The sequence below is a fragment of the Protopterus annectens genome, chromosome 15.part0, assembly GCF_019279795.1.
Source record: "Protopterus annectens isolate FY-2018-M chromosome 15.part0, PAN1.0, whole genome shotgun sequence".
Classification (NCBI taxonomy): Eukaryota; Metazoa; Chordata; order Ceratodontiformes; family Protopteridae; genus Protopterus; species Protopterus annectens.
The window spans coordinates 674,711,608-674,733,939 of record NC_056749.1 but is presented as its reverse complement, the minus strand read 5'-3'; the positions used below and the strand labels follow the sequence as shown (position 1 = coordinate 674,733,939).

Sequence of the window (22,332 nt, the reverse complement as noted above, 5' to 3'; positions counted from 1 at the left end):
TGTTTTTTTTTTTCACTGCAACACTTAAGCTACAGTTTGCAGGTCTACAATTAACCTGAGATGTTACAGATCTCTGTCATTTATGTAACCATTTGATATTCTGATTAACAGACACCCCAGATACATTTACAACCACAATATTTAAATAACCTTTCAAGATTGTTTTGAAAGAGCATATCATTTAACAAGTATTGCATCTTTAAAGAAATACAATGTGTAATCACCAATGCCAGCACCCGCAGCAGCAAATTAAATCAGTCAGACCACCACATAGATTAGTTTCACCTGCAAGCAAAAGTACTATACTCTGATTTGTTCAAATAAAAAAATGCCTTACTCCTAAATGCTGCTACCAGCTAGCTATACTTAAGAATACCTGTTAGACAACATTAGATTCATCTGAGAACGTTCGTAAAAGAAGTGGTCTAGCTGAAGATCTGGATGAAACAGAATCCTTCTGTACCTTCTGTAACAGTGAGGCAAAAAAAAAAAAAATGTCTTAAGAGGTACTAAATTGTGGCCGAGATGTTGGCACATATATTATGAGCTCCAATTTTATTTGCATGTCTGACCTGCCACTGTAATTTTATACATATAGTCTACATGTTATGCTATTTTATAATTTAATAATTTACACCTCTACTTGCTTCTGAAGCACCATATTGTGGCCCATAGGGAGACAATGAAAGTAAAGACCTCTTAAAGTGATACATTCTCCATAATAATCAATGAATGGACTGCTCATGGCTCAAATGATTACTGAATCTATACAACAAATTACCTCATACCAAGGTACTACTCACAAAATGAAATGTGTTCTTTTAAAACAAGCCTCTCTAATTCAACATACCTTATTACATGTATTTTACTGACTGCTTCATACAAGGACAAGTTTAATTGATAATAAATAACAATAAGCAAATAATAACATTTTATTAGTTAAGACTAATAAAGAAAAAAACTATTCAGATGCTCCACAGAAACACATGTTTATGTAATAATCAATTACATGCTTGCTCTGATCAAGTATTAAGACGACCTAGTTTTTTTAACTTTTGGCTTCTGTAAGGTTTATGTTCTGTTGTTTTCAACTGCAGAACTATTATTCTAACAGAACTGTTTGAAATCAAAATAGATTTAAAAGAATGAAACAGAACCCAACATCATAACGTCATATGCTGACATGGTTTCTCATTGTACAGTATGATCACTTGTTTACAATACACAAACAATGACTGGTAATAAAATATAGTGAATACAAGTTCGGTTAATATGGAACTGAAATGTCACTGAGGTGCCAAAATAAAATAAATGAGCTGAAAGTACATAGTTTCAGAGACAGTTGAAGTACCATTTAGAAGTCAATCAATCATACCAAGAGCGTTAAATTTAAACAAAAATGGTTTAACATCATAAAAAAATAATTTTTCTTTTAAATTTTTAGTCCTCCTTGAGACATCATTTTCCCCATCCTAGCATCCCATCTCAGCCCACAGTGGCCCACATCTACTGCAGGTCTACCAGATTGTCTCCTCCTCTCTTGGACTTACTCCAGTATTTGTGTGGCTGGTCATGGATCCAAAGGGCATCCTGAGGGCCCAAGCCATCTCTGTTTCCATCCTGGGTGTGGGGGGACTTTAATAGGTACCCTACCTGCTCCCTGCCCTGATTTCCATTCTCATTGATTCAGATTATGGCAACTCCCCTTTGGACTAAACTTCCTCTAAGGAAGCATCATTAATGAATGACCTCCCACTGCACATCCATCCAACCTTGCCACTCTGTCAGTCATCTAAGCCTCTAAGCCAACCTAGGTCAGCTGGGCCATAGTTAGTTTTTTACCCATCCATGTCACCAGAGTGGCTATCTTCATATAAAACTCTCAGTTTCAAAAGAAAGTGAAACTCTGCCAGCACTACTCATCACAATTACAGCAGTACTCTCTATCATTCATAAATTCAGTCCTACCATAACAGTTTATAATCATAGTTAAGAAAAGCATGCAAAACATGCTGCACGTAACTTACATAAATGCATTCAGTATGCATTTATTAATGGACTCCTGCATGCAATAAATGTGGAAAACTGGAGTTCATTGTTTGTCAGCACAAAAACATCAATGAAACCTTCAAATAGCATGCAACTGTAATTACAAATTAATGAATTCTGATAATGAAAATCTATGGTACGACAAGGTGCAAGTATATATTTTGTTTTGCAGATTTCCTAAATGCTGTTCAAACATTTGTAAATTAAAAAAAAAAAAATTCTCTAATTCTGTTCTGTATAGACATAAAACATCAGCATGTCTTCAATTCTCTCCTTTTCAAAATTCTTAGTAAACACCAAGGTTGTATGAACTGCAAAGTGTGTAGCTTAACAATCAGACTACTTTACTCTAACTACATCTGTTAACCACATAAGACTAAACTGCTAAAACCTTACAGACAGCTTTTATTACTGTATAAAGCAATGTTCACTCTAGTGGTAGTTACTGCAGACATACATTTAGAAATGCTACAAAACTATTTATTACAGGGTCTTTAAATTTCTACTCTCTGGATGAAAGTTAAAACACAACATAACCATGCTGGAAGCTCAAGGTGTTTTGACAATGGAACCAAAACTGATGCAATAATCACACTGCATTTTCATGACAATACAATTAGGATGGATGTTAAGACCACTGATGGACTATACTTAGCTGTTAATAGACTACATCACCTCATTCACTCCAAGAGAAACTGTGACTGCTGGTGGTCTGAGACAGCATGAAGACAGTGGAAGTTCCTGAGGAAGGAAGGCGTCTCTTTGCCTGGTTTAGAACAGCAAATGGAACAAAAGCACAAAGGAAACAGGTAGAAGCCAAATGAACAAAATAAAATTGGGAGTAAGATTTTCACAGGAAGGGAATTAAAAAAATGAATTTGAAACAAAATGTTACAAGGAGGGGAATATAACAGCAAGATAAATAAATCAATAATCTGAAGTAAAAACAAAAATCGATCCTCAACTTTTAAGACATCTTTTACTGTAAATCAAACATTAAGTAGACTAGAAAACAAATTTGCAGATAAAGCATGGTTAGTTGTAAGTACTGAAATTAATGTTCTGATTACTTCTGACTACAAATAGTTAACTACACCTAAAACATCAGATAGTTTACACTTTTGTAGCTCTACACTTTGGGAACTATTAAAATTAGAATTATGTATCTTAAATTAGTGATTATCATATATACAGTTTGGGTTTCCTTCAGAAGATCGACTTTTAGAAAGTCGAACTTCATATGGTCAAGACCATATAATCGACTTTCCAAAAAGTGGAACCTTTAGTATGGAGATCACAGCAGATTGAGGATCAGGGAATTTACCCTCTTCCCCACTGTAGTATGGGCTTGGATTTGGTGTGTGTGTGTGTGTGTGTGTGTGTGTGTGTGTGTGTGTGTGTGTGTGTGTGTCTGTATGTGTGTTGCTGTCATCTGAAGGAAAAGGAGCAAAACAACTTTCGTCGAGAGTGGACTTTTTCTTTTTTACTCCATTGTTGTGTGACCTTGGACATGGTATAGTTAAGTTGGGGGGGGGGTCCCCACACAAGGGGGCAGGGTGCAGGGGGGCTTACCCCCTATAAAAAAAGGCCTGCCTCCAAGGTTCACCGAAACTTGTTTGAGTCGATCTTCTGAAGGAAACCCAAACTGTATATATGATAATCACTAATTTAAGATACATAATTATTTTAATTGTTCAGCACTCAAGAAAGTACTTTTGATCGCCCAACATATGTAATCTATCAATCTGTCTATCTGTTATTGACGAGTGGATGGGTAACAGAAAATACTCCCCCGGAATCACTTCATTGGCTCTGCTTGACAGAGGATCAGTTAATTAATCAATGGGGCGGCGAAAGTCGACACACTCGGGCTAGGCTTATAAATGCCCTCAGGCAGATAGCCTAGTACCTACCTATGAACCTATATAGACAATCAACTGAATGAAAACCAAGAACAAGTGAAAAGCACCAATAAAGCAAAGCAGATCCACAACTGAGTTTTGATAGCTTGAATTACTTGGACGTGCACTTGGTTAAAGACAAAGTTAACAATAGGTTTATATCAAGTGTGTTTAGGAAGCCCACCTATTCAAATGCTTTTTTGCATTTTAAAAGTAACCACCCTGAATATCAAAAAAGAGGCATAGTCAAGGGGCAATTCATCCGCGCCTCCAGAATGTGTAACACAAAGCAGGTGTTTATGGAGGAAATTAGGTTCCTAAAAGAAAGATTCCTTGAAAGAGGGTATCCAAGCCTTCTTGTTGAAGAGCTAGCGACAGAAATTATTAGGTGCAGGGAAACAAAATATCCACCTCTCCTAGACACTATGGGTAAATCAATATGCCAAGTGAGCAGTAGCCTGCAGAATAAGGAACAAAAAGGATATATCCACACTTTTAGTATTGACTATGATGTTGTGGAAAACAGTGTAAAGAAATACTGGCCGATCCTAAGACTGGACGATAAGTTGGGTAATATGATTCCAGAGTTTCCTAGATTTATTAGACGTAGGGGTACCAATTTAAAAGAAATGCTAGAGATGAATCAGAATAAACCAATGGCAAGTAGTGATAACAAAAAAGAAGGCACATACAAGTGTGGAATGTGCAAGCAATGCCCAGCTATATTCAATGGACACAGGCTATATTTACCATCAAGAAAATTCTTATATCAACCAAGGGGCCATTATAATTGCAATGCTAAATTTATTGTTTATTTAGGTTTACGTACTAGATGTAAAAGTTTCTACATAGGAAAGACTGAAAGAACCCTCAGAAGACGTATTTATGAGCATCAATATGATATAATTAAGAAAAAGGAAACTAATGCTTTTTACAGACATTCCCTTTTTTGTCCCAATATGGAAATTAAATTCATCATTTTAGAACAGCTGAGGTTGGATGAAAGGGGGGGGGGGACTGGGGAGTCTCTTTTAGAATATAAAGAGTTATTATGGCAGCTGGGACTAGATGCGGGAAGGCGACCAGGGCTCAATGACGCTTGTAGCATCAGCAGCGTCCTGAGGTTAAGGAAGGCTAAATTATGAATTTTCGGTTTTCCAGTGTTTTCAGAGTTTACGTACAGAAATAAAATTTTGCTGAATAAACAGCACATTTTAATATTTTTAGCATACTAGCATGTGTATAGTATTGGCTTTTGAACATTGTTTTAACATTGCATAGTTTTAATATTGCATATTTTTAACATTGTATATTTTTATGGTTATCTGCATGCACACCAACAATTGATTATTGAGTTTATGCATATACTTTGTTGGACATTGCAGTGAGATGTGCTTAGTAATGGTTTGCCTACAAGCACATTTTGTACCAGCAAGTAATTTGAAGGGTTAATTAGACCTTCTCTTCTATTAATTGAATTATTGGTTAAGTTTTGACTATGTATATAAAGCGCAACCAGCTTGATTTTATTGTATCTTGAAAAAGCTCAGCACCAGGCTGAGCGAAAGCGCTTGTGGAGATTGTTGTTTGTTATTAAAGCAAGAAAGTTTTATGTAAGTTGCAGCCTTTCATTTTCTGCTTCAGCGGAAGAAGGAACATCAGCATTTCATCAACTTTTTATTCTGGGCTTCCAGAGCCAGCTTCCAGGTTGTGGATCTGCTTTGCTTTATTAATCAGCTGAATGAACTACATATGTTACATTGCTATCAACATGTGCACACGGCCAGCAGGTTGATCAGAGATCAACTAAAAACTGAAATACAGCTATAGTGCTTAAAAAACAAGAATTGGAATTCAGAGCATACAATCTCAGAACTATCAGCCTTTACTGAGATGAAAAAAAACAAAACAAAACTACAGTGGATAAGCACTTTCTTTTCTAATTAAGATGTTATGAGATTTTAATCTGGACTTAATTTCATGATTTTTTTATAAGTCAAGAATGTACCTGCAGGGGAGGGGAGGACATGGCCAGCTCAAATTTGATTTGGGAATTCGATTTCTCCCTGTTGAATAACAATAACAGTCAAACAGTGAATGGGTAGCACTGCACACGGTATACCCGGGTCTATATCATGTTGTCGAACTTGAACGTCATATGGACACCATATGATCAAACTTTTAAAAGTTCGAACATTTCAACGGAGATCTCCGTACAGTGCGGAATGGGAAGATTTCCCTTTTCTGCACTGTAGTGTGATCTCTGAGTTGGTATATTTAAAGAGCGAGAGGGATGGGGGGTACTGGGGGGCTTGCCCCCCTGCTTAAACAGTTCAGGTAGGTTTTTTCTTTGGTTTATTTTTTTTTATTACATTTTCGAACTTTTAAAAGTTCAATCATTTGGTGTTGACCATATGATGTTCGAACTTTTAAAAGTTTGATTATGTAATATAGACACGTATACTCAACTACTGGATGCATAATCCAATCAATCATAGAATTCCACATCTTAAGGTATGGGGCCATTAATATTAATATGGAGAGAGATGAGATGTGGCCTTCAGCCTCATTTGCAAAGGGAGAAATATCTAATTGACAGGAGTTTTTCTTTTAATAACAATTTTTTTGATTGACTTTGAGCATTTGTTAAACTGTCACACATACACATTTATGGGTCCCTGTCTTTTGGTTAAAGTTGCAAAAGATTAAACATTCTTTGGTCAAACTTTCTGAACAATGAACCAACTGTTATGGTTGCCAATGATTGTAGGGATAAGGAATTGTCCAATACAGCATGAACATATATTTGGTATTTATAAATTGCAGGGGGGACTGCCCATGCACAAGCCCCCTGTGTATAATGTTGTTGTTGTTTTTCTTTTTTGTGTTGGTTTTTTTTGACTTGTTCAATGTACTAAATTTCAAAGCTATGTACTTCATACCTTTGCACATTTACTGTATAGCTATATATATATATATATATATACATATATATATATATATATATATATATATATACATATATATATATATATATATATATATATACATATATATATATATATATATATATATGTGTGTGTGTGTGGTTTACTGTCAAAACCTTGAAAGGCATTCCATTGAGGAATGACTTGCTCGAAAAATAAACTTGAAATTACAAACATCGGAAAGGCACAAAGACAAAACCGGTAATGTCGACATTCCATTTTCGACATAGTCAACATTATCCATCGTACCTTACCGGCCAGACACATCCAATTAACTTTTTGCAGAAGGCAAGCCCCCCCCCCTGCACCCCCCACACCTCCTAATTATATATATTTATATATATATATATATATATATATATATATATATATATATATATATATATATATAGACTCCAAGATCGCACTATCATGAAGAAATGGGCACATTTCCAGATCCCCAATGTAGCACGATCTCCATGGAGAACATCGACTTCACAACAGCGATTGCACACTAGCATTTGCGGTTGTGGAGTCAATCATTTTTGGTTTGTTTTTATGCACATTTGCAAACTGCACTTAGAACATGTCCATCTCGATACCATGCACTTCATCAAAGTGATGGTAAACCACACACACACACACACATATATATATATATATATATATATATATATACACACACACACACACATACATGTGTGTGTGTGTGTGTGTGTGTGTGTGTGTGTGTGTGTGTGTGTGTGTATGACTACAGTAACTAATTACAAAAGGAAAACTTCTCAAATACCAAAAGCATGAAAAAAAATGCTAAAACTTCCTTCCCCTGTCAAACAAAATCCCTGAACCTTACAATGCCAAACCCTTGACAAATCATCTGCACACCATATTGCACTGATCGCAAAAGGAAAGTAAACAAGTTTCTTTTTGCAATCAATCATCCAAAAATAGAAAAAAAAAAAAACTGACGCTGCCTTCAGATACACTTTGTCTGAGAATTACTGTTTCAAAAACTAATGTATATTGTTGGCGTTACTGTTTACCCACACATACATAGGATGTGCTAACGCTAAACCTGCCCCTTATCCCAACCCTATACATTAACTTAGAAAAACCTTTCCCCAACAGTACAAACATACATACACAGACTACACATGCACCCCATCCAGAGGCATGACTTACTTCATCCCCTTACCTAGCCTTTACTCTAAACCCAACATGTAAACACTTGCACAAACTCTCCCCCACCGTAATGGCAAATCTTTCAGTATATTCAAACATTTTGGCATTAACACACAGGCACTGACCTATTCAAAAGGACATCCTAAACTCCCCTTTCTCTCCATAACCCTAAAACTTCTCTCCTTCTCCCGATACCTAAACTCCTTGTTCACTCCCCAAATCTAAAAATCCGCAGTTGATCCCTATGTCTTCAGTCCCACTACTTATACCTCAACTCCCCGATTTCTCCCTAACCGTAAAGACTTCCCTATTCCCTAGGCCTAAGTCTCCAGTCCCACTACATAAACCTAAACTCCACAATTGCACCTTAACCTTGAGTTCTCCCCTTCCACTCCAATAACCTAAACTCCCTTCCTTACAAGCCTAATCCCCCCCCCTGGCTACTTCAATCTAACATTTACAGCATAAGTGAATGATGAGTACCCATTCACTTATGCTGTTAAGTTATATCATGTGGAATCCTTTCAAACACACACAGGCAGCATTCAAACTACTACAGTTTGACAAAATGCTACAAAACTTAACTTTGATAAAATATGCTGCAAAAAATGACAGGAAACCTATATACAAGTGTATATAATAAAACAACACTATAAATGGGGTAATGCACCTTTGAAATGTATGCTGTGGTATAAGGGAACAGTCCTACGAATTGGTAGCTATGCAAGACCAGTCAGGGCCCACCTGTGTCATACCTACGAATGTGCCAAATTCTTTGAGTTGAAAGTCAGGTTCGGGAAAAGCCTGCAGCCTTAGGGTTTCCTTGGTGCCTGACTGAAGTCTATAGCCTTGGTACAGCTTATTTTTATTTTGAAGCTGCACAGACAAATCAGTTGATATTTTAGTTTGTGGGTTACTAAATAATCCTATGCTGTGTGTGTTTGTGTTTGTATGTATGTGTGTGTCTGTGTATGCACGCATGTGTGTATGTATGTGTGTGCATGTATGTGTGTGTGTACGTGTGTATGCATGTGTGTGTTTGTGTATATATGTGTGCATGTATGTATGTGGTGTGTGTATGTACGTGTGTGTGTATTATATATATATATATATATATATATATATATATATATATATGGGAGTATGGGCATGTGCGTGCGTGTGTGTTTGTGTGTATGTATGCATGTAGGTATGTGTGTATGCATGTGTGTGCGCACGCACCCCTTCACATATGTCCTCTCTCCAGTGTTTTGTTTAAGAGACACTGGAACATGAGAGAGTCTGCTTAAGAAGCATGAAGTCTTATCTTTACAGGTATGGAGGAGTTTTGTGACAAGCAGAGAAGCCAATACTTGGGAAACTGAATTTCATAAGCCTACCCTACAAGTTATTTAATTTACCACAAAAATAGACTGCTGTATATTCAGTTTATAGTTATCTATTTTCCCTGTTTAAGTTTCACTTACTGTTCCTCACTCATTTCAATGGCCTGCAGTAATTGTATAATGTTTCTGCTGAACAGGGTTTTACATAGTTTCTATATGCTTTTATGAATGGGATGTCTAGTGGTGGTTTTTTACTTTGTTTCTGCAGTAATTTTAATTATTTTCAGTTTAGTTATATTTTTTTTAGTTAGCTTAATCTCAATACAGATACTTAGATTTGGGGCCCTTTTGCTAGTAACAAATTTTTTCTGACTGGCTAATAACAGTCCTTGATTTAGTGTTATTATTTAAAATGTCTTTCTTTCTTTAATAATTTCTACAAATTTTATTTCTATGGAGTTGACCTGGATGGTTTTTAACTGTCTTTTAGTGCAGTTTCAGAACACAGCTTTGGTAAGCAAGTAGCTATCCATGAAATGTCTTTGTGGTGCCATTTCTGCTGCCTAGATCTTTTGCCTATTTGTTGCTCAAAACAACTAACTACTACTTAACCAAAAGATACCAGTCTGTTAAAGGGCACTCCACTTTTTATCCATTCCTTCCTGTCAATACTGGTGTGCCACAGGCCTCCACTCTTGGCCCTCTAATCTAAAACATTCACTAACTTCTTCCTCTTCTTCTTTCGGCTTTTCCCAGTTAGGGGTCGCCACAGCAGATCACCTGTCCGCTCATGACTGGCAGTGGAGTTTTACAGTGTCGAGTTGCCAGCCCGGCGCTCAACCTTCCATGGAAGGCACACACATGCACACACTCATGCCTATGGCCAATTTAGAGTATCCAATCCACTTACAGCATGTCTTTGGGATGTGGGAGGAAACCGGAGCACCCGGAGGAAACCCATGCGACCACAGGGAGGACATGCAGACTCTGCACAAAAGGCACCCCGGCCGAGGATCGAACCGGAGAACCTCTTGCTGTGAGGCGGCAACGCTAACCGCTGCACCACTGCGGCCACCCCTAATATATTCACTAACAATTTACACAAATCCTCTCAGCAAGCTTCCCTCATACAATATACTGATAATTCTACCCTAATATGCATTTCCGACAATGTAATACATCTACAGAGAATTACTCAAGAAGTCTTTAACTATGCTGAAAGTTGTCTACAGGATAATCACCTGCTAATAAATCCCTCCCCAGCAAAATAAATAAATAAATAAAATACTTCTCTTTTTTTTCCAAAATCCCTTTTCCATTTAAAAACAACTTTAAAATTTTATCCATAAATAATACCATGACTGAAGTTACCCCATATACAAAACTATTTAGCATGACAATCGGCAATAATCTTAAATTTGATTTACATAACCACAACAGCTTCAAGAAAAAACCTAAGCAACCTACACAGAGTAAAGAAATTCTGTACAGACTCTGTAAAAGTAACTCTAGTTACTACCTACCTCTTACCCACCCTCCAATACAGAGCACCTATCATGACTAACCTCCAAGCTTCAATTAATTCTAAGCTTGAGAAGTGCTGTAACAAAGTCACTAGACTCAGGTGCAACAAACTTTACCATACCCACCAGTGTTAGGCACTAAAAACGCTTAACTGGCTTGAGCTTACTCACTACCTACCTTCTACTCAGCTTACCTTAACAAATACAATTATCCATACCTCATCCTCCTGCCCAGCAATTAGACCCCAACTCTAATACTATGTTCCAAATTGTCCCCTTCATTCAAATAATAAACAGCTGCTTATCATCCACAAACCACAAAGTGCTGAGGTCAGTCTCTATTCTAATAGTGTAGCTAGAACTGCAAATAAAATTACTATATCAGTCAGGTGTATAACACACCTTCATCTTTTTAAACCATTAATAAAATATTTTCTCTCTGCCTCTTGGCCTTGTCCCTGCTCACCATGTGGGACATAGCTGTTTTAATACCCTTCATCACCTTTCTTACATCTCCCTTCAAAGCACTAAATCACTTAACCCGTTTATCCCCTTTTAATACCTTGCTTTATTGCACTTCTTAAACTATTACACCTACTTCTAATTAGCACAACCAAATTACTATTCCATCACTACTTCTCTGTTAGCACTCAGACTTGCTTATCTCCTCTAATGCCTCACTCTATTGTATTTCTGAAATTACTCCTTCCTATCTTATATACCACTCTTCTATTTCTAGTCTTGGTACAAGGCTTGTAAATTTAATGTTTGTGAGTATAAATACATTTTATCATACTATTATGCTATGTATTCAATGAAACTGCATTATAACATTTGTTATTGTAAATATTGATTACATTAAATATGATAGGTTGAGCTTTTCTCCTGTGGCCAGTTGGACTTTCCCAGTAAACAAATGTCAATAAATAATAAAAATAAATACAGAAAAGGTGGTTGCCTGCTGGTATGTAATTTAGTACTAGTACAGTCTTGTACTGTGGTTTCTGAAGCTCGTGTTGGCAGTTTCCATGTGGTTTTGGAAACTCCTTCAGTTACGTGCATTCTACTAACTGTAAAGGTGCTGAACCTGTAGAACCACTTGCAAAATGGTTCAAGAATACCTTCTCCGAACTCCAGCCTAAAAACTGACAAAATGGAAAATTGCTTCTAGATGCTGTAAACTGAAAAAGTGTGGACTTTTAACCTGCATAGTATATACTGCAGCATTCTGGGTGCTTCTCGTATGCAATTAAGCCCTAAGTATGTAAATAGGAAGCCATCTTTCTTAACTGCAGCTGTTTACCTCTGCCCTTATTTGCTTTAAAGAGTAGAGGCTGAGTGTATATCCTCCTATCTGCAGCAAATTAATGTAAACCCCTGTCTCCTCTGCAAACAAGCTGCTAGCATTCTCACACTGCTGGAGGCATACTAGTGTCCACATATGCAGTAGTTGTAGGAGAAGAGGGCTGCCCAAAGCTAAATAGTTAAGTAGGTTTTACATGGTTATTAAATCACACTTGCTTGTACAGTAACTCATAGAGCTCCTGCTTCTCACAATGGCTGTTGCATGCATGAACTGACTGACTCCCGCTAATTCAGCCGGTGCAGCCTTCTTCATTTCCCTCCCATTCCCAATTCCCCAGCTACTCTCCATTTTCCAGTTTATACATTTTTCTTCACATCTAATTTCCTGTCTAAACACAAAAGCCTTAAAAACATAACATCAACTAAACCAAACTTTTATATTACCAAATTCATTTTAAAGAACCCCAAACCACTAACCAATCAACTTTGATACCCAATTTCCTCCCAAAAAACTTTTAATAAAGCACTAACCATCATTTAAGAAAACATCTACATGTACTACCACTCTATTCCAACACAAACATCCCCTACACTACCATTCCATTCAAACACACACAAACATCCTGTACTCTACCACTCCATTCCAACACAAACAATAAACATCTCTTACACTACTATTCTGTTCCGACACACACTACAAACATCCCCTACACTACCACTTCATTGCAAAACATACAGCAAACATCCTGTACACAACCACTCCACTCCAAAACACACACAAACATCCACTTCCACTCTATTTCAACACATGCAACAAAGATCCTCTACACTACCACTCAACTCTAACACACACACCAAGCATCCCCAAAGAGAGGGAACATCTTTACCATACAATCACACAACGCTACCCTATCTTCAAACAACCACCTCCAATTCTTCTCATTCAAAATAACCAAATTCATAACCCCACTTAATGTACAACTATCTTGTTTCCTTCACCAGCAAATATCACAACTTTTCTTTCTCTTAACAAGCTTCCAAATGTCCTTACAAAGCCACCATTCAACCTCCACCACATCTCACATCCTTGAACACAAGGAACATTATAATCTTTACATTAACCTTCCTTTTACAAGCCTCAACGGACTCCTCCTTGCTGGGCATTATTTATAATGACAAGCTGCTTTGTAACACACAACACATACCTCAAAATCAAACACCATTCCGTCTTGCCTTCTACAGTGAATATTTCACCATATGCCTCCTATTACCCCAGATCGATCCTGCAGCCATACTTCCATGCCATATATACCACCCAAAATCCTTTTCTTTCTATCATAGGATCACCCCCAAAAGTTAAAGAAGCCTATTTAAAATTATGCAGGTTCTGCATAATACTTACTCCAAATCCCATTTCTACACACTCACACTGAACCCCACAAAAGCCCTAAACTCCCACACCCTACACATGTTGCCATCCTTAATGCAGGCAGCATGTTAAACAAACTGCAGCAACTACAATCCCCCTTAGTCTTAAAAAAAAAACAGATCTCATAGCTACTTCAGAATCATGGGCGAAGCCCGACTTCGCAGACCTCAGCTTCTACTTCCCAGACTACAGTTACTTCCTCAATGGCAGACCAGGTAAAAAGTATGGTGGTGGCACTCCCGTTCTTATCAAAAACTCCGTAACAATCACCGCCATAAACAAGCACATGCACTAGTGGTCATGACCCCAGTGGATTAAGCATCACCGTCAACCTCACTAAAGGCTATACCCCTCATACATATGTGTAAATATTTTAACCATGGACAATAATGCCCTTCTAGCCTGCCAAGATACCAAAACAGGTGTTCTCATAATAAGTTTCCAAGCTGCTCTTATGAATATCTAAACTACTGCTTACTTTAATGTAATTTTGTAGACTATTCCATGCAGCTACTCTCTCAGAGAGTCAATTAGTACATCTCTCACTCCTATACAATGTTCTGCATAGGTTATCTGATGACTTTCTATTATTTTTTGATAACCCCAAACATTCCCACAAGTAGTTGTCTATAAATGCCCTATATACCTGTACAATTTCTCCTGTTAAATATATATATGAGACACTGCACAAGTTCAGATATTTTAGTCTTTTATAAAAATTTAAATGTTCACATCCATGGATGCCCTTGGTATATTTCCGCTGTACTCTTTCCAGATTATTCACATTTGTTCTCTTATAAGGTTTCCATATTGTTATTCCATACTCAGGTATGGTTCTGATGTAACTAACAAATAATGACTTCATTTCTGATTCCTTAGACTTTATATTTTTATACATCCTATAGTTCTATAACTATCATTACCCAATTGGTTGATATATTTAGAAAAACTCAAAGCTAGATCTACTCATAAACCCAGGTCCTTAAATGAATGTACAGTTTCAATCACTGTATGCTGTATTAAATACTTATATTTCAGTTTATATTTCCTAAATCTCATATAGTTAGTTTTTGATTTATTTATCAGCATCATGAGCCCATATGGTCAATTTAATCAAACTCCCTAACAATAAAGTCACCTATATACCATTAAATTCAAGTCTCTGATGTTCGACAGTCTAGATTTGTGTCACTTATACAAAAGCATAATAATTCTGGGTAAATTCAACATTAACCAACTTAATCCTGAACTCCAATCCAAAACTCAGGACATACTTGCAAAAGTAGACCTCTCTCAACTTATATAAAAGGTTTTACATGACTCAAACCCTTCTCCTCAATTCACTGCCTAATAAATCTTATTACTAATGAACACTGGTAGAATTCATGCAATCTACAAGGACCCACTGACACAAGTATGAGCAGTGTTTGGACTCACAGAGGGGTTCCCATTAAGAGTGGGTGTACATCAGGGTTCAGCTCTGAGCTCACTGCTGTTCATACTGGTGACGGACTACCTTAACAAACAGGCTGGAGAGCCAAATAACCAAAGTTACTGTATGCAAACAATGTGGCATTACAAGCAGACACTGAACAGAAACTTCAGCAAATAGGGAAATGGAATGTAAATCTGAGCTGAGCATGTGGGATGAAACTGACAAGATCCTGTCCATGACAGCAAATGGGGGAAAACAGAAGATGAAACAGTGAAACAGGTTAACAGCTTCAACTACATGGCAGGGTGGGTGAGTAGAAAAGAAGTCTGAATGAGGAGATAAAAACTACAACCAGAGAGGTTACAGCCAAATGGCACAAAGTGTCAGGGGTTAGTGTGTGACAGAAGAATGCCAACAAAGCTGAAAAATAAGGTGCCCCAAACACTGGTGAACCAGTACTTCTGTATGGTTATGAAACCTGGACACTGAAGGCAGAACAGTTGGGGAAGCTTGAGGTGATGGTAATGAAGTGCCTGAGATAGGTAGTAGGATGCATAATGTGGAACAGACAACAACTTGAGGACATCAAAGCAAAAGCAAAAGTATCTCCAATTGCAGAGGTCAAAGAGAGTAGACTACAGTGGTTCAGGCACAAGCAAAGGAAAGCAGAAGACAGTCTGGTAAAGAAGATTTTGGTGAGACAGGAAGTAGGCAAGAGGAAGCGAGGACATCCAGCAAAGAAATGGATGGGCTGCATGAGAGAAGGCCTGCAACACTCATTGATGACTATCAAAAGAAGTGGAAGACTAGCATTGAATTGAGAGATGACGACAGTTAATGTGACATCCTGACTGCATGTTGGAAAATGGGAAAAAGAGTGTTGATGATGACGAATTATCAGTGGCAGGGCTTGCAACAGCTGCAGATAATAGCCACTGTTCACATCAGAAGGTTGTTAATTTATTGCTGCTTAGTTCAGGAAATACATAGTACTATGTGGCACTTAGGTCTACAATGGCATACCTTAACCAAGCCTTCCCTCATTAACTTTGCAGCAGTTTTGGACAGGTTTATGGACAGACTCTGGCAAACTCTATGCAATAAAAACTGCAGACTTTCAACCATCCACTCATTTTCAATTACTGCTTTATCCGGTTTGGAGATGCAGTGTCAGACCCCATCTTGGCAAGTAACCAGGCATAAATCAGTAAATAATCCTGGATGTGATGTTAGTCCTTTGCAAGGCAAAAGCACACAGTATGCATACCTAGGAAGCATCACGAACCTAGCAAGGTGCATAGATTTGGGATGTGAGAGGACACCAGAAACCCTGGAAAAACACACGTTGACAAAGAAAAACATAATTTGCAGGGGGTACAGGAAGTGGAGGGAGGCTTGTTTGTCTGCTCCAGAATTAATCCTTGGAGCATGTATAGTACCTGTTCATGCTCCATTTTTCAGTGTTATGGATGTAGACTTTATGTCTGTTCTATTAAATGGACTACACTTATATTACATATTTAGACACACACACACACACACACACACACACACACACACACACACACACACACACACACACACACACACACACACACACACACACACACACACACACACACACACAGCTTTACTTCTCTACATTTTTTTTCATTGTTGCCTGGCTAAGAAGGGGAAACAATGTTGACATTTTTATTATCAACATGGAATAAATGATCAGACACATCTAAAACTAGACATATTTAAAATTCCTTCCTTACTCAAAAAAATGTGCACTCCAGTATGCAATTAGCAAATAAATCTGCATAAATCTGATATGATGTTAACAAACACAGAAACAACATTTTTGACTAAATCATTTGCTGTCTGAATACACGTCTTTGTTTTCTTACCTGGTGTTGAGCTTCCCTGGAATTTTTAAAGACTGTTACAAGAATGTCCGGAAGCAGGCTTACAAATATTAGAAGAATTATTGTAAGCCAAACAGAGACAGATGTCAGCATATGGGCAAACACGAAATACATCCGTTGCTGTTTAATGAAAGGCCTGCAAAAATGTTGAGATAAGAATTTAATTACCATACACCATTCTCAACTTGAAAAATACCTCAGATAATTTACTTGTATTCCACCACTTTTTTGTTAACCATTTATTCTCATGTTATGAAATTTACTTATAAATACTGACACCTAGAAACTCCCTTGTTTACCTGTCATTCACCTTTGGACAGTAGAGGTAGCCATCAAGATCTGCTCCTGCTACCCCTATTCTACCTACCTCAGGACATATCTCATCATATTAGCTTCCCACAGCTGGATGGACAATCGATTTATCACAGGGGTCTGGAGTGAAGACATGCTGGCTGGCTGTCAGTTTCTGTCAGTCTTTCGTGGCTCAGACACTTATTTTATTTTTACTTATAGCAGGTAGACTAGAACTGCGGTGGTGGAGCTGTGGTAGCGTTGTCGCTTCACAGTAAGATGTCCTGTTCGATTCTCAGCTAAAGCGTCTTCTGTGTGGGGACGTGCGTGAATGGGTGTACCTTCATTGAAGGTTGTGCATCAGGGCTGGCAACTCGGCATGTAAAAATCTACTGCCAATCATTAGCGGACCGGAGTTCCGCTGTGGCGACCGCTAACCGGGAAAAGCTGAAAGACACAACAACTTATAGCAGGTAGACTTGACCAACAATAACCATGTGGCATAATTACAGAAGTGCAGTCACAGGCGATAGAGCAACACACACAAAGACACAAATTCAATAGCAATCTAGAAATTAAATCCAAAGAAAGTACAGTTGTGTACACTTACCATAAATGTTTGAGTGTATTCACTGTTGCACTCATCACATTTGGGTTATCCCTGCCAGGGATAGCCCTCAGTCGGCCCGAATATCAGAGGCTTAGTATTTCTGCGTTGGTTGCTGTCGCTTCAGGACTAACTTCAGGTCATCAGTAGTATAAAAGTAAGGCAGCCGATGCCATTACATCAGTTTTTCTTGCCCTAACTGTCAGGAGCCCCCAAGTGGGAGCCAGTATATGGTGGAAGAACCCCACCTGTAGAAAGTAAATACCAAAAAGTTCCTTGTAAGGAGAGAGAGAGAGAAAAGGGGGATGGAGGGAGGGAAACCAGGACTGCAACAATGAATACACTCGAACATATACCTTTATGGTAAGTGTACACAACTGTACTATGTTCTTCGTGTTTCACTGTTGCAGTCATCACACTTGGGTTGATTCCCAAAGCTGAGGAAAAAGGTGGAGGCAGTCAAGAAGACTACAGGCTGGCTAGGATGCCCTGCAAGACTGCAGTGGCAAAGTCTGCCCTGGATTTGGAGAATATAGGCAGGTGGTAATGCTTGGTGAAGGTGTGAACAGATGTCCCTGGTGGGGACTTGTCTGAGGAAAGCTGCAGAGGTGGAGGCTGCTCTGATAGAGTGAGTCCTGACCCCCTTAGGGGGAGATTTCCTGTGTTGTTTGTAGCAGAAATGGATGCAGTGTCCTATCCATTTGGAGTGGTTTGTTTGGATATGGCTTTGCCCTCTGCTCCTGCAGCAAAGCTGAATAACAACTGATTAGTCTTTCTGAATGATTTAGTCCTGTCTAGATAGAAACTGAGCTCTCTGTGCACATCTAGAGAGTGTAATATACTTTCTCCCTTGTTTTGTGGGTTAGGGTAAAAGGTGGGCAAATGAATGGATTGGTTGAGAGTCACACTGGACACCACTTTTGGCATGAAGGATGGGTTAGTCCTGAGAGACAACGTGTCAGCATGGAAGATGATGAAGGGCTCTACAGCTATGAGTGCTTGTAGCTTGGATACTCTTCTGGTTGAAGTGATGGCCAGAAGTAAGGCTGTCTTCCAGGAGAGAAAGAGAGAAACTTTAACTCTGCTGAAGCTGCTGCTTCAGTGGGGGGTGGGGGGGGGGGGGTGGGGTGAGCTTTTCCAACACAAAGTTTAGATCCCAAGCTGGGGTAGGTACTCTCCTGGGTGGCCTCAAGTTGTTAGCCCCTCTTAGGAACTGTTTGATGACAGGGTGTGAGAAAAGTGGTTGCTCAGTGCTGAAATGAGCAGAGATAGCAGAGGCATGAATTTTAATGGAGAAAAAGGAGAGACCACTGTGTAGCAGGTCAACTAGGTAATCCAGGATGAGAGGTAGGGAGGGCTGTGCTGTATCAGCTCCCTTAGCCTGGATCCAGGTGCAGAACCTTTTCCATTTGTCAGCATAAGACTTTCTAGTGCTGGCCTCACATATAAATTCTAGAACCTGTTTACTGAGATTAGCAGCTTGTTCAGTGGTCAGTGAATAAGCTAGGCTGCTAAATTGAGCGTTTGCAATTGGGGATGCATGAATTCTCCTTCCCTCTGAGTTAGGAGGGTTGGAATCTGAGGGAGATGCCATGGTGGCAGAGGGAAGAGGCTGCGCAGCAGTGGGTATCAGTGCTGGCGACGCCAGTCTGGAGCGATTAAAATTGTCCTGGGTTTTTCCTCCCTTATTTTGAGCAGTACCCTGGTAATGAGAGGTAGTGGAGGAAAAGCATAGACTGAGAGGTTGACCCACTGGAAGGATAGGGCATCCACTTTCCAGGCCCTGCAGTGAGGCTCCCTGGTGCAGAACTTGCAGAGCTGATGGTTGGAGTGGGAAACAAAGAGGTCGACCTTCAGGGTGCCCCATTTCTGAGTTATTAGGGTGAAGGTTCTTTGGTCTAGCTGCCACTCGTGTGGGTCCAGAAGATTTCTGCTTAAGTTGTCTGCCAGAGAGTTTAGAGAGCCTGGCAGGAATTGTGCTAACAGATGTAGTTGCATGGCTGAGGCTGTGTGGGTAAGAGTGAGTCCCTCCCTGCTTGTTGATATACCACATCACAGCGGTGTTGTCTGTTTTGATCAGTAGAGCCCCTGGGGAGAGAATGGGCCTGAAAGCTGTCAATGCGTGCTGAACAGCTAACATCTCTTTTTGGTTGATGTGCAGATGTATTTGATGTGGGCTCCATTAGCCCTGTATGCACCTGCCGTCCAGGTGTGCACCCCAGGCACAGTCTGATGCATCTGTGGTGAGGGTCTGGGTGGCGTGAGGTGGTGAGATGGGTAGTCCCTTGTTATGGTAGCATGCTGCTGCCCACCACAGAAAATCTTTCCTTAGACAAGGTATCATTGGTATAAGAGTTTCCAGGTCTTCAGAATGTTGACACCAAAGGCTTTTTAGGTACCACTGAAGTTTCCTCATATGCAGTCTGGCATATGGAATGAGTAGAATGCAAGATGCCATGAACCCCAGAGCTTGCAGGATTTTCCTTGTGGATAACTAGGGTCTGGTGGCTAGTTGAGAGAAATAGGCTGTCAGGTAAGTTTGCTTTTCTGGTGTAAGGAATGCCATCTGGGATGCCGTGTCCAGGCTTGCTGCCAGGAATATAATCTTTTGGGTGAGTACTAGTTTGGATTTCTTTTCATTGACAGTATACCCTAGGGAGGTCAGTAGGGCCTTTATAAAGGCCAGGTGCTTGAGTAGCTTTTCCTGACAGTCTGCCTGAATTAGGCAGCCGTCTAAGTATGGGTAAATTTGAATATTTCTTTGTCTGGAAAAAGCAATGGTGGGAGCCAGACACTTTGTGAAAACTCTGGGAGCAGTAGATATGCCAAACGGAAGTGCAGAAAACTGAAAGTGCACAGATCCTGCCCTGAAATGTAGATATTTCCTGAATGATTCCCTGACTGGGATGTGGAGGTGGGCCTCTTTTAGGTCTAGGGTGGCTACCCAAGCATTCTTGGAGAGCATAGGTAGTAGTTGCTGGAGGGTGAGCATTTTGACTTTTGGTATCACCAGGAAGGGGTTTAGAATGGATAGATCAAAGATGAAGTGCCAGGTGCCCTCTTTTCTGGGTACCAGGAAGAGCCTGGAGTAGAAACTTTGGCCTATCTTTTCCTGTAGGAACGTGCTCTATTGCCCTTATAGAGACCAGGGAAAGGACTTGCTTTTTGACCTCTTCCCACTGGTTTGGAGGAAGATCTAGGAACCATTTTGGGGTTGGCAGAGTGGAACGAAAATCTGTATCCCTGGGACAATATGTAGAGGACCTAGCGGTCGATGGTAATGGTGGCCCAGGTGCTTGCGTGGACGGAGAGTTTTCCTCCTAAGGGCAAGTGCAGGTGGGCAGAGGGATGGTGTGGAAGTGGAGAGTCACTATGAGTTCCTACCATGAGGGGGAGGCTTAGCACTCCCTAGTTTTGAGGTGGAGGAACTCCATTGCTTTTATCTCTGCATACCCTGTGGCTGCTTGTCAGGGGGGTCTGCTTCCCTGGGGTCTGGGCTGAACTGACCTGGAGGGGGCAGGAAAGGACCAGTGCTTGGAGGGGCAATGCCTACTGAACCTGGGTGGCTGGACCTGCAGGAAATCCTCAACTATATGCATAGATTTAGCTTTTTTTCCCATCTTTTTAAGACCTCCTCTACCTTGGTGCCAAATAAGTTGTCTTTGTGGAAGGGTGCATCCAATAATTTGGATTTGACATGGTCTGGCAAGAGCTGTTCCTTAAGTCAAGCATGCCTTCTAATGGCAGAACCATTGACTGCTGCCCTGCAAGATGCTTCTAGGGTGTCAAAACCACAGTGTAAGGTGTGCTTAGTTACTTGACTTGCAGCATGCATTAACTCTTGTAACTCTAATTTCTGCATAAGGAGGAAAAGATATTTGTTTGAGGAGTTCCATTGTATGTTGCTGAAATTTTAGCATATGGAACTGACAATTTAGTGCTCTGATAGCTAGAGTTGCAGAGGTGTATACTTTTTACTCCATCTGTCTAGTGCTCGGGAATCCCTCTCTGAGGGGTAGGATTCTTAGCAGAAATAACCTCAGGGTCAGCAGTAGGATTTTTGAAAAAAAATTTGCACGAGTCAGGGACTTTGTAGTACCTGTCAGGTTTCCTGGGAGCAGGAGGGGGGGGTGTCAGGAGTGAAACTGGATTCCAGGAAAACATCGTCCACAACATCCAGAACAGGAGGAATGGCCAAGGGTCTGTGCTGTGAAAGATCTAAGAATTCCGAGTCTCTTTTTAGACTGAGAGCAGTCCTGACATTCCCATTGGAAATGCTCCCTTAAAGTATGTAGGTTTTCCCCAAAGGAAAAGTCCTCGGGTGGAGATGCAGAAGGAATGGATTTCTCTGCATTAGAATCATCATAAGTAGAGAGGGGTTGCATGTCTTCATATTCAGATGCTGCAGA

General features: G+C 39.6%; 1 protein-coding gene across 4 annotated transcripts in view; it reads right to left on the bottom strand.

Annotated features, from left to right (window-relative positions):
- Positions 1 to 22,332, bottom strand: part of ATP11C (ATPase phospholipid transporting 11C) — a 1,720,948-nt gene that overhangs the window by 5,855 nt on the left and 1,692,761 nt on the right. For 2 of the 4 annotated variants that reach the window (XM_044057529.1, XM_044057532.1), the window contains 2 exons: positions 17,008 to 17,161; positions 2,725 to 2,815 (listed from right to left, as the gene is read on the bottom strand). In XM_044057529.1, coding sequence (XP_043913464.1) covers positions 2,726 to 2,815; positions 17,008 to 17,161 — 244 coding nt within the window. In that variant the 3' untranslated portion in view covers position 2,725. Of the gene's footprint in view, positions 1 to 376; positions 467 to 2,724; positions 2,816 to 17,007; positions 17,162 to 22,332 lie in introns of all 4 variants that reach the window. The other 2 variants (XM_044057530.1, XM_044057531.1) reach the window with 2 other exon arrangements.